The 20,489-nt window shown below is 42.2% G+C and overlaps 1 protein-coding gene across 1 annotated transcript in view; it reads left to right on the forward strand.

The window, feature by feature from the left end:
• The window catches only part of radil (Ras association and DIL domains), an 88,781-nt gene that overhangs the window by 39,544 nt on the left and 28,748 nt on the right, over window positions 1-20,489 (forward strand). The window contains exon 6 of the mRNA XM_072268694.1: window positions 12,157-12,269. Coding sequence (XP_072124795.1) covers window positions 12,157-12,269 — 113 coding nt within the window. The remainder of the gene's footprint in view (window positions 1-12,156; window positions 12,270-20,489) is intronic.

Here is a 20,489-nt window from a genome sequence, read left to right on the forward strand (position 1 = left end):
ATGTGTGAGGTGTGAAGACACTCCCCTGATCTGACTGGATTTCCCTGGGCAGCCCCACTGTAGTGAAAAATTTCACAAGCGCCTTTACCACTGCGGGAGCCTTGACGCTTGCCAGGGGCACCGCCTCCGGAAACCTGGTGGCGGCGCACATCATAGTCATCACATACTCTCGCCCACTCGCAGTTCTGGGCAGGGGACCGACAAAATCCACAATTATTCAGGAAAAGGGTTCCCCGAAAGCGGGTATCGGTCGAAGGGGCGCTTTAGGCAGGACCTGGTTCGGCTTTCCTACCACCTGACAGGAATGACACTATCTACAATATTCAATAATATCCTTCCTCATGTTCAGCCAGTAAAACTCTTTCATAATTCTATCGACTGTTTTCCTCACCCCAAAATGTCTACCGAGGGGTATCTTGTGGGCCAGGTTAAAAATTTCGTCCCTATAAATTTTCCGCACTACCACCTGGTGTACCACCCCCCACTCCTCATCTGTGGGCACGGTACTTGGTCTCCACTTCCTCATCAGTACTCCCTCCTTCACATAATAGCCCACTGGTTCCCTTTTTATTTCTGCTTCGGAGAGAGCTGTCTCTGTCAAAACCATCAGCTCCTCGTCTCGTTCCTGTGCCTGTGTAAATTCCTTCCTCGCTAATGATAAATCTGCCTCAACTCCCTCACTTCCTTCTGCTCTACTATGCTCCTTCTTCTCACTTTCTAACCCCTCCTGGTACAAGGCTGACAAAAATGGCTCAGCTAAATCTACATTCGCTTCGGCAGCCTTTCTGGACATGCGCCAAGTCACTGCGCAAATGGAATAAACCTGTGAGCCCATGGGCGGGTCCTCAGTCCTGGCAGGCTTGCTTATCAGCTTTACTGCTGGGTACACATCTCCACCTGCAAGGTCATTACCGAGTAAGACCTCCACGTCTTCCGTCGGTAAGTCGGGCCTCACCCCTATCATGACCGGTCCGGAGACCAAGTTGCTTTTTAGGTATATCTGGTGCAAAGGTACTGCTTCAGTCCCTTTCCCAATGCCTTTTATCACACTGACCTCCCCAGTCTCGGTCTCTGAACTAAAGTATAACACCCTTCTTAAGATCAATGACTGACAAGCCCCAGTGTCTCTCCAGATCCGTACTGGAACTGGGTTTGACCCCTCCCTCACCGACACCAATCCGGCCAAAATAAACTTCTCGCGCCCTGCCTGAACTCTATCAGACCTCTTCTCCCCTAGCAGTTTGTTTGCCAGCTCAATACAGCCAGTCGAAGTTGTCGTTTTTCCTTACCCCGTCTCCTTCTTTGGGGCAAAACACCTGGATGCAATGTGACCGGCCTTCCCACAATTATAGCATACGACCCCAGGAGACTTCCTACCAAACTGCTTCCCGTCTTCCTTATCCTTCTCACTAGTCCCCGGCTTACTTTCTGACTTTTCTGGTGGACTCTCTCCGCCCTCTTGACTACCCTTCTGGTAGCTTTTACTCGGGGTAAACTTTGCTTTGTGTGTTAACGCAAAGTGTGTACTCATCCACTAACTTAAAAGTTGCGGCTAAGGTGTCTGCCTCTTTCTCATCTAGATAGGGCCTCATACCTTCAGGGACACAACCTTTAAATTGCTCAATCAGGATGAGCTGTAGCAGTCTGTCATAATCCCCAGTGACCCCTTTCGAGGCGCACCAACGCTCACAATACATCTGCATCTCACGGGCAAACTCTAAATACGTGCGGCCCCACCGCTTCCTCACATTCCGGAACCTTTGCCGGTATGCCTCCGGGACCAACTCATAAATCCTGACTATAGCCTCTTTCACCACATCATACCTCTAGGCACCTTCTGCTGACAACGCTGAGTAAGCTTGTTGAGCCTTCCCCTTAAGTACGCTCTGAAGCAAAACAGCCCACTTATCCCTCGGCTAGTCCTGAATTGCAACGGCTTTTTCAAAATGTAGAAGGAACCGATCAATATCGGCCTCCTCAAATGGGAGAACCAACCCAATCTCCTGGGTCGCCCTGAACCCTCCACCTTGGTTCGGCATTTGGCCCCTCTCTAGCGTCATCCTTAACTTCTCCAGCTCAAACTCCCTTTCCTTCTGCTTCTCTCTCTCTTCCCGTTCTAACCGCTTGTCTCTCTCTTCTCGTTCCAACTGCTGTACTCTCTCTTCCCATTCTAACTGCTTTATTCGGAACTCGTGCTCGAGTCTCAATTTTTCCATCTGCAGCTGCACTGCTTCTCCACCAGGTTTGCTCATGGGCACCACCTCCAGCTCCCCATGGGGAAACACACCTTTAGATAATAATGCTCAATGATAGCTCTGTGCATCTCCGCCCTCCTCATTGTCGGCTTCCCCTTAAAAAGATTCAACCGTTTTGCAACAGTCGCCAATTCTGATTTCCTGGCATCCTCTAATGCCTCCAAAGTTGGCACCTTTAGAAATTCCTCAATCTCCATTTCTGCTGTTTGCCCTTTCTTTTGGGAATTTTAACCCAGTCAATTTACCCAGTCCCAATTTTGGCGTTCAAAATCCCGGACGAGATCCCCACTTATGTTACATACCCCGTAACTGGGTTGCCAAACCAGCAGAAATGGAACGCTCATTGGAGTCTGGATTACTAGGAACTAATAAAGTTTTATTAAAGACATAAGTAATACAGTACACTAATCGTAAGGATATAAATGTAACAGGTTAGCAATGATAATACACACATATGCACAGAACTAGGGTAATAGGAATCAACCAAGCTCTATCGCAGTCTAGGGGTAAAATGATCAGTCTTAAGTGAAGCAGAGTTCAGTTCAGTTTAGTGCAGTTCGCAGTAATCGCTGTTGTCGTGCCGTTAGAGAGAGAGAGAGAGAGGTGCAATTTGGTTTCAGGCAGACCTTTTGATGTCTTCGCAGTTGGTTTCGGGAAGATCTTTTGATGTCTTCTAATCCTGCTGTGGTCACCGACTGTGACCCCTCCGTTCCAGATACGATTGTTCTTCTGCGGTGAACCCGGCACTCAGGCAAGGGCGGATACACACCCCAGGTTCCCACCAATCGTACCTTTACACCCTGTGAGCCTCTGGTCGGTTCCCACGAACGGGTCCTCCAAACTCCCACCAACTTTCCAGGGTCTCGTGGTGTGTTTTGTGCCTTAGCAACCTGCTCTTTTTATCCCCCCGCTGGGGTATCGCCTGTCCATCAAACTTCAAACAGTTCAGGTTCAAAGCAACCGGTCTGTCAATATCTGAATTGTGTTTCTTTCTCGTTAATCTCTCCCTTCTCTCTCATTAGCATTTTGAATGATTCTCCATTGTCTTCCATTATCTCTCTCATTAGCATTATCCGTCTGGTAACTCTGCTTGGCGTCACACATGACACAACAAACACACTCAAAAACTTCTATAGATGTACCGTGGAGAGCATTCTGACAGGCTGCATCACTGTCTGGTATTGGGGGTGGGTTGGGGGGGGGGAAACGGTCTACTGCACAGGACTGAAAAAAGCTGCAGAGGGTTGTAAATCTAGTCAGCTCCATCTTGAGTACTAGCCTACAAAATACCCAGGACATCTTCAGGGAGCGGTGTCTCAGAAAGGCAGCACCCATGGCAAGGCCTTTTCTCACTGTTACCATCAGGAAGGAGGTATAGAAGCCTGAAGGCACACACTCACTGATTCAGGAACAGCTTCTTCCCCTCTGCCATCTGATTCCTAAATGGACATTGAATCCTTGGACACTACCTCAATTTTTTTTTTAAATATACAGTATTCCTGTTTTTTGCAAAATTTTTAATCTATTCAATATACGTATACTGTAATTTATGTATTATTATTTTTATTTTGTTTTTTTCTTCTATGTTATGTATTGCATTGAACTGCTGCTGCTAAGTTAACAAATTTCACATCACATAGATAATAAACCTAATTTTGATTCTGATTCTTTTTCCTGTTAGGGTATTCTAAAATCAAAAGATACAAGTTTAAAGTGAGAAGGAGAAAAGTTAAAGGGAGTCTAAGGGGCAAGCATTTTACACAGAGAATGATGGAACAAACTGATAGAGGAAGTGGTAGAGGCGGCCAGCATTGCCACATTTTAAACCACATTTGCACAGGGACGTGAACAGGAAAGCTTTAGGGACAAAGAAGATTAGCTTACACAGGTGTCTTGATTAGCATGGATGAGTTGAACCAAAGTACCTGTATGTGTGCTGTATTACACTTTGAATCCATGTATGAACTTCACTTGATACGTTCTTTATTGGAGGCACAAAATAAATTGGGTAGTGTAAGGGGATTATGGGGAGATAAGGTCTGAAGATGAGACCAGAGTCTTTATTTGGGCTGGGAAGTAAAGCATTTAAGTGAGTTTCGGTAATATGCTATTACATTGGGGGAATAGATGGAATCATCATTTATGAGGTGAAGATCACAAGTTGGGGTTTGAAAAATGTAGGTCGAGCATAGGAGTGTATATAGTTGAATGTTTTTCCACCGATCCAGAGAATCTTGCAAGATAGAATGTCAGGTAGGTGCAGGACCCAGACCAAAAATCATGTTTAACATGACCCCACAAGAATGCAGCATTCCCACATTGTTATTGTACTTTTATGACCTTGAAGTTTCATGAAGTACTTTTGAAATGTAATCATTTTAATAATGTCGGAAACACTGCCACAAATTTACACACACCAATCCCCTTAAAGGAGTGAAGAGCACTGTGGCAAGAGCCAGATAATATGATTTTGCAATACTGATTGAGGGATAAGTATTGGCTGCAAGATTGGGAATTATCCATACTCTACTTTGAAATAGTGTAACATCTGTTTTTATATACTCTTGTGAGGGCAGAGTATCTCAACTCAATGCCCATTCTTAATTATTCCTTAATCATTATTCCTGCCTGTGGCCATCAAACTTTACAACTCCTCCCTTGGAGGGTCAGACACCCTGAGCCAATAGGCTGGTCCTGGACTTATTTCATAATTTATTGGCATAATTTACATATTACTATTTAACTATTTATGGTTTTATTACTACTTATTATTTATGGTGCAACTGTAACGAAAACCAATTTCCCCCGGGATCAATAAAGTATGACTATGAAAGATAGCACCGCTAACAGTACAGACTCTATCCTTCATTCGAGTATTAATCTTGATTTTTTTTTCTTCTCATCTTTAAAGTAGGATTTGGACCACAACCATTTGATCTAGACTTAGGAACAACTGAGCGTCGGTTCTCTGGATTGTGATCTGATTTTCTGAAGTGAAATTAAAATCTGACTGCTTTCAGTCTAGGAGAAAATGTGTTATCTATTGAACCAACTGAGTATATCTATATTTGGAGCATAGAAGTATTTCTGGCTCAACTGAAATATTATATTAATTAATTGTAATTCTTTACCTTTTTTATTTTCTCATATCTCTGAGATACTTTGGCAACAGATATTATCTTACTATTTAACAGGTACATGGCACTTCAGGGTGTAGATATAATATCCACAGTTGTTATTGAAGTGTTTTTGATTTATTTGCTTTCATTCCTTTAAGTTCTAATTTAAAGATTAAATCTGATCACTTTGAAACAAAAGAGGGCATCTTTCAGTTCGTAAGAACTCAAGATAATAAGCAGGAGTTCCAGCCCCTCATGCTTACTTTACCATTTAATAAGATCATAGCTGATCTTTTATATTAATAACTTCTACTTCTAAATATTCCCTCTAAAAATTACAGATCTTCACAATGCAGAAATATACCAATATTTACAAGTAAGGCTTTATGGAAGTAAGAAAAATAGGTAAAGAGGAAGGTATTTTTCCCATTTTCTTTTAGGGAAAGAGTAATATTCATGAATATTCTGATAATTGTGTCATTTATAATTAACGTCTTGAATACTTGTGTAGTCATTTTCAGCCTAACAGTAGGTTTCACAAGTTGATGCTAGAGGCAAGTGAACATAATAATACACTTTCAAGATGATAACTTGATGCATTTTTACTTATTCAGCCATAACTCAGATTTCCTGGTACGTGTTCAATTTTTATCATTTTGAGAAGTTACCAGCATTATTAGTCAAACCCTTTATACAGCAGCCATAATTGTAATTGCTTTGAGCATATATTCATATTTCAATGCAACACTTAGGCAATAACATAGACCTCCATTTGACACGAGTCGTTGGTAAAAATCCTGACAGATGGTATTTACCATTCAATAAAACAATTGGAGGAGCTCCATTTTTCTTAATTGGAAAATGTTAGCTAACTTTTGCAGGTACTGTAGTTATCTCATAGTTCCAGCATTAAAATAATGAGGTACAAATATTATGCAGGAAACTGGATATGAGCATCCTAACTTGTTATGTTGTGATACAGGCAATGTTTCTTATGTGGGTCTGAGATCAGTGTATGTGTGTTGGGGAGGGCGGGAGGGGAAAATAACCGGAGTGGGTAGTAAGCATAAAACTGTAAGTCAGATATAGGAGTGCTGTTAATGAATAACATGATAGTACTCTTGCTTCTGATTTGTGGAAGATATGGATTCATGACCCAACCAAATGTTGAGAACAAAAACCTAGATTTGGAGCTGCTATCTTTCATTGACAAAAATAAATATTTTGTGGAGAATTGAGTCTAGCTAAGACATAACCAGCTATTATTTACCATATCATGTAGGAACTTGTTATATACAATTTATTTGCTATATGCTCCATTAAGTGTAACAATAAGTGTGCTGCATTGGCTATAAAATCCTGAGGTCATTAAAAATGCTGCAGAAAAGCTTTTTTCCCCCTGGGTTTACATTCTGGTACACAGGAGGAATATTAGCTTTCTAAACCTAACTCATAACTAAACCCAGCATGATTGGAATATCAAGCAACACACATCAAAGTTGCTGGTGAACGCAGCAGGCCAGGCAGCATCTCTAGGAAGAGGTACAGTCGACGTTTCAGGCCGAGACCCTTCGTCAGGACTAACTGAAGGAAGAGTGAGTAAGAGATTTGAAAGTTGGAGGGGGAGGGGGAGATCCAAAATGATAGGAGAAGACAGGAGGGGGAGGGATGGAGCCAAGAGCTGTACAGGTGATAGGCAAAAGGGATACGAGAGGATCATGGGACAGGAGGTCCGGGAAGAAAGACAAGGGGGGGGGACCCAGAGGATGGGCAAGGGGTATATTCAGAGTGACAGAGGGAGAAAAAGGAGAGTAAGAGAAAGAATGTGTGTATAAAAATAAGTAACAGATGGGGTACGAGGGGGAGGTGGGGCATTAGCGGAAGTTAGAGAAGTCGATGTTCATGCCATCAGGTTGGTGGCTACCCAGAAGGAATATAAGGTGTTGTTCCTCCAACCTGAGTGTGGCTTCATCTTTACAGTAGAGGAGGCCGTGGATAGACATGTCAGAATGGGAATGGGGTGTGGAATTAAAATGTGTGGCCACTGGGAGATCCTGCTTTCTCTGGCGGACAGAGCGTAGGTGTTCAGCAAAGCGGTCTCCCAGTCTGCGTCGGGTCTCGCCAATATATAAAAGGCCACATCGGGAGCACCGGACGCAGTATATCACCCCAGCCGACTCACAGGTGAAGTGTTGCCTCACCTGGAAGGACTGTTTGGGGCCCTGAATGGTGGTAAGGGAGGAAGTGTAAGGGCATGTGTAGCACTTGTTCCGCTTACACGGATAAATGCCAGGAGGGAGATCAGTGGGGAGGGATGGGGGGGGGACGAATGGACAAGGGAGTCGCGTAGGGAGCGATCCCTGTGGAATGCAGAGAGAGGGGGGGAGGGAAAGATGTGCTTAGTGGTGGGATCCCGTTGGAGGTGGCGGAAGTTACGGAGAATAATATGTTGGACCCGGAGGCTGGTGGGGTGGTAGATGAGGACCAGGGGAACCCTATTCCTAGTGGGGTGGCGGGAGGATGGAGTGAGAGCAGATGTACGTGAAATGGGGAGATGCGTTTAAGAGCAGAGTTGATAGTGGAGGAAGGGAAGCCCCTTTCTTTGAAAAAAGAAGTCATCTCCCTCGTCCTAGAATGAAAAGCCTCATCCTGAGAGCAGATGCGGCGGAGACGGAGGAATTGCGAGAAGGGGATGGCGTTTTTGCAAGAGACAGGGTGAGAAAAGGAATAGTCCAGATAGCTGTGAGAGTCAGTAGGCTTATAGCAGACATCAGTGGATAAACTGTCTCCATTCAACTACACACTAGGAACAATTTGGAGTTCCCAGTGAACCTGCCAAAATGCTCATCTTTGGGATGAGAAAGAAATTGCAACAACTGGAGGAAACCCTGCGGTCACAGAAAAACATGCAAACTTCACACACAGTACTGGAGATCAGGAATGACCTTGGGTTACTTGCATTATGAGCCAACACCTCTGTAAGCTATGCCAGTGCCTGAAATACAACATTTGTCTTTAGAACTGCCAACCAACCAGATTTGGCTCATTGAAAACCAGTTCATTAGAGAGAATATAAATATGAAAGCTATATTAAGCAAAATGGCTAATAAAAGGGATTGGTAGCTAATGAGTAAGCAAAATGAATTTGATGTATAGGCTACACATCTAAATGGATTCAGCATGCCTTACTGATCTACTTAATTTAACCAATCTTAATTTCATTGAGAAAATATAATGAACAAAGAAACAAAATACAGCTTTCTAGTCAGAGCACGAAGAGTAAGAGAGATTTCAAAGCAAATCAGTGAATAGAGATGACAGAGGAAGGTGCACAGTTAACATGTACAATGATGTACAGATAAAAAGTCATTTATATTTTTAATAGAAAATAGTAACTAGGGGTTTGTATTTGAAAAATTGGCAGATGGAAGTGTAATGATTTATTTTGGCATTAGCTAGACCTTGATACTTCAAATATTTTAATCTGTGGCAGATAAGCGTGTAAACTCAGTTTTACGTTCAGCATAATTTCTATTGATTAAAGTGAGTCATAGAGTCATACAAAAGTATGCCACAGCGGGCTCTTCTGCCCATCTAGTCCACATTGAACCATATAATCTGACCATAGCCTTCCATACCCCTACTATACCCCTCTTATCTTAAATGTTGAAATTGAGCTAGCATGCATCACTTGCGCTGGCAGCTCATTCCATACTCTCAGTGGTGAGGAAGTTTCCCCTCATTCCCTTAAACTTTTCACCTTCCACCCTTAACCCTGACCCATAGCTGTAGTCCTCAATGGAAAAAAGCCTGCTTGCATTTGCCCTATCCATACCCCTTATAATTTTGTATACCTCAATCAAATCCCTCACAATCTTCTACATTCCAAGGAATAAAGTCCCAACCTATTCAACCTTTCTTTATAACTTAGGTCCTCCAGATCCAGCAACATGCTTGTAAATTTTCTCTGTACTCGTACAACCTTAGTTACATCTTTCCTGTAAGAAGGTGACCAAAACTGTATGCAATACTCCATGTTAGGCCTCACCAATGCAATACTCCATGTTAGGCCTCCACAATGTCTTATACAGCTTCAAAATAACATCCCATCTTCTGTAGTCAATATTTTGATTTATGAAGGCCAAAAGCTTTCTTTATGACCCTATGTGTGACACCACTTTGAATGAATTATGTACCTGTATTCCAATATCCCTTTGTTTTACCACACTCAGAACTCTCTTTCACTGTATAAGACCTACCCTGGTTGGTCCTACTGAAGTGCAACACCTCGCTCTTGTCTACATTAAATTCCATCTGCTATTTTCCATCCCATTTTTCCTGCTGATCCAGATCCCACCGCAAGCCATGATGATCTTCCTCACTGTCCACTATATCACCTATCTTGGTATCATCCACAAATTTGCGGATCCAGTTAACCATATTATCATCCAGATTATTGATATAGATGACAAATGACAACGGACCCAGCACTGATCCCTGCGGCACTCCACAGCCTCAAGTCCCAAGCCTCCAGTCAGAAAAGCAACTATCTACTTCTGTGATGGATGGACCAGCTGGCATTGACCTAGTATCGAATCTGGATAAGGAAAATCACTTGCAAGTTGTACTTTCCACTTCCCTGGATGAGTACACCTCCAAGAACACTCAAGAAGCTATGGCATAATAACTGTTTCATTAGTAACCCTACCTCAACCAACATTTCCACCACAGTGGCTGCAGGGTGTGTACTATCTATGTAATGTATTACCATGTCTCACATAGGCAGTTCCAATACCTACCAAATCAATGAACTGAAGTACCAACAGGGCTCCAGGTGCATGGAAACATTATCTGTTCCTCTGACCTGGAGATACAGTGCCTATAAAAAGTATTCACCCCTCCTTGGAAGTTTTCGTGTTTTATTGTTTTACAACATTGAATCACAATGAATTTAATTTGGCTTTTTTGACACTGATCAACAGAAAAGACTCGAGTCAAAATGAAAACAAATGTCTACAAATTGATCTAAATTTATTACAATTAATAAACACAAACTCATTGATTACATAATTACTCACTCCCTTCAAGTCAGTACTTAGTAGATTCACCTTTGTCAGCAATCACAGCCTTGAGTCTGTGTGGATAGGTCTCTATCAGCTTTGCATATCTGGACACTGCAATTTTTCCCCCAATTCTTTTTTACAAAACTGTTTAAGCTCTGTCAGATTGCACAGGGATTATGAGTGAACAGCCCTTTTTAAGGGCACAAGTTCTCAATTGGATTGAGGTCTGGACTCTGATGGCCACTGCAGGACATTTACTTTGTTGTTTTAAAGCCATTCCTGTGTAGCTTTGGCTTTATGCTTGGGGTCATTGTCTTGCTGGAAAACAAATCTTTTCCCAAATTGTAGCTCTCTTTAAGACTGCATCAGGTTTTCCTCCAGGATTTCCCTGTATTTTGCTGCATTCATTTTGTCCTCTACTTTCACCAGCCTCCCAGGACCTGCTACAGTGAAGCGTGATGCAGCCACTACCATGCTTCATTGTAAGGATGGTGTGTTTTTGATGATATGCAGTGTTTGGCTTATGCCAAACATGAAATTTAGTCTGATGGCCAAACATCTCAATTTTGGGTTCATCAGACCATAGACCCTTCTTCCAGCTGACTTGAAAGTCTCCCACATGCCTCCTAGCAAACTCTAGCCGAGATTTCATGTGATTTTATTTCAACAGTGGCTTTCTCTTTGCCACTCTCCCTGGTGAAGCAGTTGTATGCATAGTCTCTCATATCTCAGCCACTGAATCGTGTAACTCCTCCAGAGCTGTCATGGGGCTCTTGGTGGCCTCCTTCACAAGGACCCTTCTTGCACGGTCACTCAGTTTTTGAGGATGTAGGCAGATTTACAGCTCTGCCATGTTCTTTCCATTTCTTGATGATTGACTTCACTGTACTCCAAGGGATATTCAGAGACTTGGAACTTTTACATCCATCTCCAGACTTGTGCTTTTCAATAACCTTTTTGCAGAGTTGCTTGAGTATTCTTTTGTTTTTATGGTGTAGTTTTTGTCAGAATACTGACTCACCAGCAGATAGGCCTTCCAAATACAGTTGTTTTTTTATTACAATTAATTAAAACATAAAGCACATTGAATACACAGAGGTGATCTCCATTTAACTAATTATGTGACTTCTAAAGTTAATTGGTTCCAACAATAATGATTTGGTGTGTCATATAAAAGGGATGAATACTTGTGCAATCAATTATTTTGTTTTTTATTTGTAATTAATTTAGATACTTTGCAGAGATCTGTTTTCACATTGACATGAGTTTGTTTTCTGTTAATCAGTGCCAAAAAGAAAACCAAATTTTTAAATCCGCTGTGATACAATGTTGTAAAACAATAAAACATGAAAACTTCCAAGGGGGATAAATACTTTTTATAGGCACTGCATGTTATTCAATGCTGTGAAATTGTCTGGGATGCTTTCCTCCTCTAGTTCGGAATTACCTTCACCTGAAATCCCGCAGTTTCAAACTATCAACTCACCACCATTTTCTCGTGTGAAGTAGGAATGGGCAGTAGACGTGAGCTAAATCCCTAAAAATGAAAAAAAACACATGAAAGGTCTCATTATTTAAGATGAGCAACAAAGATAATTTTTATCCCTGTCGGAGAATGGAAATGTAGGGGCAGATGGGATGGAAGAGGTATCAAACTTATTGGAATACATGCTTTCTAGTTGCTACCAAATTTTAAAACCAATTTTTATTTTATTTTAGGTTCTAAAGAATCATTGCTCTCATCCACAATTTCCGTTAATGAAGAAGTCATGACTATTTTGGAAGAGATGATCATGCATTCATTCCAGCAAAGTGTGTACTACATTACCAAGGTTAGTTGAAGTTACAATGCACCACTTGTCAATGAAATGGTAAAAATATAAGTTACATAATTCTGCTCAGCAGAGCTTATTGTTAGCCTGAAATTTTACATACAATGCACATATGGTCAGTTTTAGTACATCTCATGACAACCCTTTCAGGAAAGAGAATTTTGCTCGCAACACTAGCACCCATTGGAAGTATTCAGAGTAGGCATGTCAATGTGACATTCATAATGACTAACTAGGCTGCTTTAATTAGTGTATCACATTAGACAACAGTGTCAAACACTGCACAATTAATATCATTTAATTTGCACAGAGAATCTAGCGTTTGGCAACAGACGTAACCCTGCCCTAAAAGCTGCATTATTGATAAATGATCAGCTGAAGCATGCAGATTTATTGCTATTTAATTGGAAGGAGAGTTTGATGTGGAAAAGTAATACTGTACAGTATCTGGACAAGGAAAGTATATTCACAAAATAGTTTGACTGCTAAGCTTTATCCAAAAGATGCATCTGTATTTACTCAGAAGATGGGCACAGTGTCTATAGAATTAAGGCAAAACGACATTAACTTCATGAACTCCACGCAGATTACAGAGGAGAAGGTGTTTGCTGTCTTAAGGCAAATTAGGGTGGGTAAATTCCCAGGGCCTGACAAGGTGTTCCCTCAACAGGTAAGTGCAGAAATTGCAGGGGTTCAAGCAGAGATATTTAAATCGTCTTTAGTGACAGGTGAGGTGCTGGGGGATTGGAGGATAGCTGTTTAAGAAAAGCACTAAAAATAATCCCTGGAAATTATAGGCCGGTGAGCCTGACGTCAGTTGTGGGAAAATTATTGGAATCAGACATTGGGTTTGTGGGCGAGGTCAGAGAGTAGCAGTAGATGGTTGCCTCTGACTGGAGGCCTGTGACTAATGGAGTGCCGCAGGTATTGGCTGTTGGTCATCTGTATCAAAGATTGGGATGATAATGTGGCTAACTGGATCAGCAATTTTGATGGCACCAACTTTGGGACCACGAGGAAGACTATTCATGGCTTGCAGCAAGACCTGGACCAGCTGGAAAAATAGGCTGAAAAATGGCAGATGGAAATTATGCAGACATGTGCGAGGCATTGCACTTTGATATCATCTATCAGGGTACATAGGTCTTAGACAGTGAATGATAGAGCACTTGAGGAGTGTGGTAAAACAAAGAGATCTGGGAATACAGGTCCATCACTCATTGAAAGTGTATCACAGGTTGATAGGATTGTAAAGAAAGCTTTTGGCATATTGCCCTTCATAAATCAAAATATTGACTACAGGAGATGGGATATTGGTGACGCCTACTATGGAGTATTTGTTCAATTTTGTTCACCTACCTACAGGAAAACTGTAAATAAAGGTTGACAGAGTACAGAGAAAAGTTACAAGGATGTTGCTGTGTCTGGAGGGCCTGAGTTATACGGAAAGATTGAATAGGTCGGGACTTTGTTTCTTGGAACGTAGAAGAATGAGAGGAGATTTGATAGAGGTATACAAAATTTGCAAGGATGTTGCCTGGATTGGAGGGCGTACCTTATGAGAATAGGTTGAGTGAACTTGGCCTTTTCTCCTTGGAGAGAAGAAGGATGAGAGGTGACCTGATAGAAGTGTGGATAGCCAGAGGCTTTACTAACATGAGGGGGCACAGTTTTAAGATGTTTGGAAATAGGTACAGAGGGGATGTCAGGGCTGAGTTTTTCACACAGAGTGGTGAGCGCATGGAATACACTGCCAGCAGCGGTGGTGGAAGCGGATACAGTAGTGTTTTTTAAGACCCTCTTAGATAGGTACACAGAGTTTAGAAAAAATAGAGGGTTATGCACTAGGGAAATTCTAAGCGGTCTCTAGAGTAGGTTAATGGTCAGCACAATATTGTGGGTGTAACGTGCTGTAGGTTTCTATGTTCTATAAAAAATTATGAGAGGTATAGCTAGGGTAAGTGCAAGTAAGATTTTCCATTAAGGTTGGGTGGGAGCTCATGGGTTAAGGGTGAAAGGTGAAAAGTTTAAAGGGAACATGAGGGGAAACTTTTTCCCTCAAAGGGCATGAGTGTGTGGAACAAGCTGCCAACACCAGTAGTACATGCAAGCTCAATTTCAACATTTAAGAGAAGTTTGGATTGGTACATGTATGGTATGGGAAATGGAAGGGCCATGGTCTTGGTGCAAGTCGATGGGAGTAGGCAGTTTAATTGGCTTGTCATGGACTAGATGGGCTGAAGGGCCTATTTCTGTGCTGTACTTTTCTATAGATTCTAAAACTCAGTTTTGCCAGACTGTGAAGTTTTTGGTAGTCGTTCCTCAAGATTGTCAATATGATAATTGGAAGGTGAAGAAGGCTCACAATACAGAGTTGCAGGTTAGAGGAAAGAGGGGTAGTAGGCATTTATTTAGAAGCCCCATCCATTAAGGGTGCTTAGGGTTCTCACCTCTTCTGTGTACCGAGGTGAATAATACATGTTGGGCAGTTCACTTCCCCAAGCAGATTTTTACTGAGATATCAAGTTCCACAGCCTTAAGTGTTGCAAAGAGTATGACAAGAACCATGTTGTCAGCGGCTGTGAAAGATATCTTTCTCCTGTTTTTCCAGGCTGATACTCATCACCAGCATGTCATAAATCTACCTTAGTAAAGTTTCACTGCAGAGTAAAACCACGACTCTGGGCGGAGTTACTTTAGTGTTAAAACTGAGATCAGAACTTATTTTGTAAGTATTCAAGTAGTAATCTGTTGAGAATACTATACCATTGTGGACAGGAGGTTCACAAGTGGTTAGCTAACGGTTCATCTATTTCTGATTGGTCTTTCTCAGTTCTTCTAGTGTTTGAGGTCTACCTTTATGATGTTCTTGCTTATACAATCCCATACCACAGCATATACACATATTTCATTTTTCTTATTTTATCTCAGTTGTACTGGGCGTTTCTTGATTTATTATTTACGTGATTTGGGTGAATATCTATTATAACATAACTTCAGTTAAACTCCACTTATGGTACACACCGGTAGAACATGGACACTCTTCATAAGAATAGCTACAACCTTGCGTTAAAACATTGTACTTTTGCAGTTCAGTGGCTTAACTTGGACACTATCTGTATTAAATTGCACAATTTAATTTAACCTTTACTCCAAATCAGAATTAGGTTTAATATCACTGGCATATGTCGTGAATTTGCTGCTTTTGCAGCAACAGTGCAATGCAACACATAATAATAAATACTGTGACCACAGTAAATTTATATAAAATAGTTAAATAAATAGTGCAAAAATGTAGTGAGGTTCCTGGGTTCAATGTCCATTCAGCAATTGGATGGCAGAGGGGAAGAAGCTGTTCCTGACTCATTCAGTGTGTGTCTTCAGGCTTCTGTACCTCCTTCTTGATAGTAGCAATCAGAACGGGGCATGTCCTGTGTGATGGGGTCCTTAATGACATATACTGACTTTCTGAGGCATTGCTCCTTGAAGATGTGACCATAAGATATAGGAGCAGAATTAGGTCATTTGGCCCATCAAGTCTGCCCCACTATTTCATAATGATTGATCCAATTTTCCTCTCAGCCCCAATTTCCTGCCTTCTCTCTGTATCTCTTCATGCCTTGACCAATCAAAAATCGGTCAACCTCTGCCTTAAATATACATAAAGACTTCATCTCCACAGCTGCCTGTAGCAAAGAATTCCACAGATTCACCACTCTCTGGCTAAAGAAATTCCTGCTCATCTCCATTCTAAAAGGATGCCCCTCCATTCTGAGGCTCTGTCCTCTGGTCCTGGACTCTCCTACCATAGGAAACATCCTTTCCACATCCACTCTATCAAGTCCTTTTAACATTCAATAGGTTTCAGTGAGGTAACCCTTCATTCTTCTGAATTCTAGTGAATATAGGCCCAGAGCCATCAAACATTTTTCATTTGCAAAGCCATTCAATTGTGGAATAATTTTCGTGAATCTCCTTTGAGCACTCTCCAGTTTCAGCACATCCCATCCTGTTGTAAATAAGGGCCCGAAACCTGGTCATGATAGTCCACGATACTCCACGATACACCAGTGCTTTATAAGGCTTCAACATTACATCCTTGCTTTTATATTCTAGTCCTCTTGAAATGAATGCTATTGCATTTTCCTTCCTCACCACAGACTCAACCTGCAAATTAACCATTAGGGAATCTTGCACAAGGACTCCCAAGTCTCTCTGCACCTCAGTTTTTTGTATTTTCTCTCCACTAGTCTCTCTAAATGTTTCTGTAGCCCCTCTCCTTCCTCTAAACCACCTGCTCTTCCACCTATCTTCATATCATCCGCAAACTTTTGCCATGTAATGTAAAAGTAATTGGTCCCAACACAGACCCCTGTAGAGCACCACTAGTCACCGGCAGCCAGCCAGGAAAGGTTCCCTTTATTCCCACTGTTTTCCTCCTGGCAATCAGCTACTGCTTTATCCATACTGGAACCTTTTCTGTAATACCATGGGCTCGTAGTTTGTTAAGCAGCCTCACATGTGGCACTTTGTCAGATAACTTCTGAAAATCTAAGTACACAAAATCAACTAATTCTCTGTTGTCTATCCTGCTTGTTATTTCTTCAAAGAATTCCAACAGATTTGTCAGGCAAGATTTTCCCTTGAGGAACCATACTGACCATGGCCTATTTTCTCATGTGCCTCCAAATACCCTGAGACTTCATCCTTAATAATTGATTCCAACATCTTCCCAACCACTGAGGTCAGACTAACTGTCTATAGTATCCTTTCTTCTACCTCTCTCCCTTCTTGAAGAGTGGAGTGACATAAGCAATTTTCCAGTCTTCTAGAATCATTCTAGAATCTAGTGATTCTTGTCGGGCCATTACTAATGCCTCCACAATCTCTTCAGCCACCTCTTTCAGAACCCTGGGGTATACAACATCTGGTCCAGGTGAATTATCTACCTTCAGACCTTCCCAAGAACCTTCTCTTTAGTTATGGCACTTCACACACTTCACGACCCTGACACCTGGAACTTCCACCATACTGTTTGTATCTTTCACAGTGAAGACTGACACAAAATACTTATTCAATTTGTCTGCCATTTCATTGTCCCCTATTGCTTCTGATCCAGCTTCATTTCTCAGTGGTCTGATATCCACTCTCACCTCTCCTTTACACTTTATGTATCAGAAGAAACTCTTTAATATTATTGGCTAGCTTGCTTTCGCATTCCAACTTTATCTTCTTAATGACTTCTTTAGTTGCCTTCTGTTGGTTTTTAAAAGCTTCCCAATCCCTTAACTTCCAATAATTTTTCTCTATTATATGCCCTCTCTTTGGCTTTTATGTTGACTTTGACTTCTCTTGTTAGCCGCGGTTGTGTCATCCTTCTTTTAGAATACTTCTTCCTCTTTGGGATGTATATATCCTGTGCCTTCTGAATTGCTACCAGTAATTTCAGCCATTGCTGCTGTGCTGTCATCCTTGCCAATGTTGTTTTCCGATCAGTTCTGATCAACTCCTCTCTCATGCCTCTGTAATTCCCTTTACTCCACTGTAGAACTGATACACGCGAATTATGATCACTTGCCCTTCAGGGTTCTTTTACCTTAAGCTTTCAAATCAATTCTGATTCATTGCACAACACCCAATCCAGAATAGCTAATTCCCTCGTGGGCTCAACCACGAGCTGCTCTAAAAAGCCATCTCATAGGCACTCTAGAAATTCCCCTTCCCGGAATTCTGCACCATCCTGATTTTCCCAGTCTGCCTGCATATTGAAGTCTGCCATGACTATTGTAACTTTGCCCTTTTGGCATGCATTTTCTATCTCCCATTGTATTTTGTAGGCCACATACTTACTACTGTTTGGGGGTCTGTATACAATTCCCACCAGGGTCTTTTTACCCTTGCAATTCCTTAGCTCTATCCACAATGATTCAACACTTGATACTATGTCACTTCTTTCTAATGATTTGATTTCAATTTTTACCAACAGAGCAATGCTGCCCCTCTGCCTTCCTGCCTAACCTTTCGATAAGATGTGTATCCTTGGACATTAATTCCCAGCTATAATCTTCTTTCAGCCATGATTCAGTGTTGCCACAACATCACACCTGCTAGTCAGCAACTATGCTGCAAGTTCATTTACTTCATTCCATATACTGCATGATTTCAAATATAACACCTTCAGTCCTGTATTCACCCTTTTTGATTTTGTCTGCCTTTTATGTTGATTGCAATTTTGCCATATCAACAGCCCCTCCCCACTACACACTGTCTCTGTTTATAAACCAGCTACCTCACCTTCAGCACTATTATCCACCTTTCCTATGATAATTCTTGCATTGAAATATAGGCAGCTTAGGGCACTAGTTGAACCATGCTCAACCTTTTGATTCCTAATTTCGTTTGGGGTCTTACCAACATCTGTGTCCAGAACCTCCCCACTAACTGATACTCTGGTTCCCATCCCCCTGCAACTCTAGTTTAAACCCCACCGTGGAGCATGAACAAACCTTCCCGCTAGGATATTACTTCCCCCTCCTGTTTAGGTGCAAACCAGCCCATCTGCACAGGTTCCACCTTCCCCGGAAGAGAGCTCAGTGATACAAAATTCTTATAGACTCCCCCCTACACCAACTCCTTAGCCACATATTAAACTGTATAATCTTCCTAGTTCTGGCCTCACTAGCATGTGGCAAGGGTAGCAGTCCTGAGATCACAACCCTGGAGGTCCTGCCTTTTAATTTAGCACCTATCTCCATGAACACCCTTTGCGGAATCTTGTTACTCATCCTGTCCATGTCATTGGTACCTAAATGAACCACATCTTCTAGCTGTTCACCCTCCTACTTAAGAATGCTGAGGACTCGATCCATGATATTCCAGACACTAGCACCCGAGAGGCAACATATCATCCGGTAATCTCGTTCTCACCCACAGAACCTCCTATCCATTCCCCCAACTAATGAATCCCTATCATCATAACATGCCTTTTCTCCCCCACCCCTTTCTGAGTCACAGAGGCAGACTCAGTGCCAGAGACCCAAACACTCTGACTTTCCTTTGTTAGGTCACCCTCCCCCACCCACCCTTGACAGTATCTTAAGTGTTGTTGAGGGAGATGGCCACAGGGGTACTCTGTACTGGCTCCTTAACCCCTTTCCCCTTCCTGTCACCCCATCTCCTGTGTACTGCACCTTGTGTGTAACTACCTTGCTATATGTTCTATCTCCCCTTCAGCCTCCCAAATGATCCCAGTTCATCCAGTTCTAGCTCCAGTTCCTTAATGCGGATTGTTAGAAGCTGCAGCTGGATGCACTTCTCGCAGTTGTAATCATCGGGACACTGGAGGTCTCCCTGCCTTCAAGAGAGAGGCGCATTCCACTGTCTTGACTGGCATCCCTACTATCCTACCTGAACAGATATTAAAAAAGGGAAAGAGATAAAAATAACAACCTTGAGCTTTTCTTTTCCTTTCTCTGACATGAAGATCTAAAGAGTCAAGGTTACCACTCTAACTCTGTCCACTCAGACCATAGCCAATGTGTTTGACCCTGCCTTCCTTTAATTTGCTCTTGTTAATCAATCACAAATGGTGATTGGTCACTGGTCAATGCTCTTTTCCACTGTACCAACCTGCTGCTGCCTTTTGTACTTGGACAGTGGACCTGATTAAAGTACCTTCCTCTCAAAACTTCCGATGTCTGGATTAGCTGCTGGTCAGAGCTGTTTTCGTTCTGAATGCTACGGAGCCTAGTGCTCATAATGGAGCTGACTGAGTTCACCACTTTCTGCAGCTTCTTTGGATCCTGTGTACTAGACCACAGTGCGAGTATCTTTGGTGACATATCAAACCTCTTGAAACCATTAATGAAATATAGCCGCTGTCATCCCTTCTTTGTAACTACACCCTATCCTTGTTATATGCGTCTTCAGACTATGCAGATTCACAGTTATGCGAGGAAGCTATTTCTACCAACGTCTCGTTATATGCGTCCAAATTCACAGTTATGCAAGAAGCACTGCCTTTCCCGCCAATAAAAATCACGTGCGCACGCCTCTCAGTCTCACTGTTGGGACGAGAAGCTCCGCTTTCCCACCAATACAAGTCAGGTGTGCGCGCCTGACAATCTCTCTCCCGTCACTCTCGCATTGGTTTTGGCAAGGTGTGGATGCGCGATCTTAAACTTCTGTTGGTTTTACCTACGGTGCAGCGATTTTGCGCTT

Source organism: Mobula birostris, chromosome 9 (genome assembly GCF_030028105.1).
Source record: "Mobula birostris isolate sMobBir1 chromosome 9, sMobBir1.hap1, whole genome shotgun sequence".
In the NCBI taxonomy this organism is placed as follows: Eukaryota; Metazoa; Chordata; class Chondrichthyes; order Myliobatiformes; family Myliobatidae; genus Mobula; species Mobula birostris.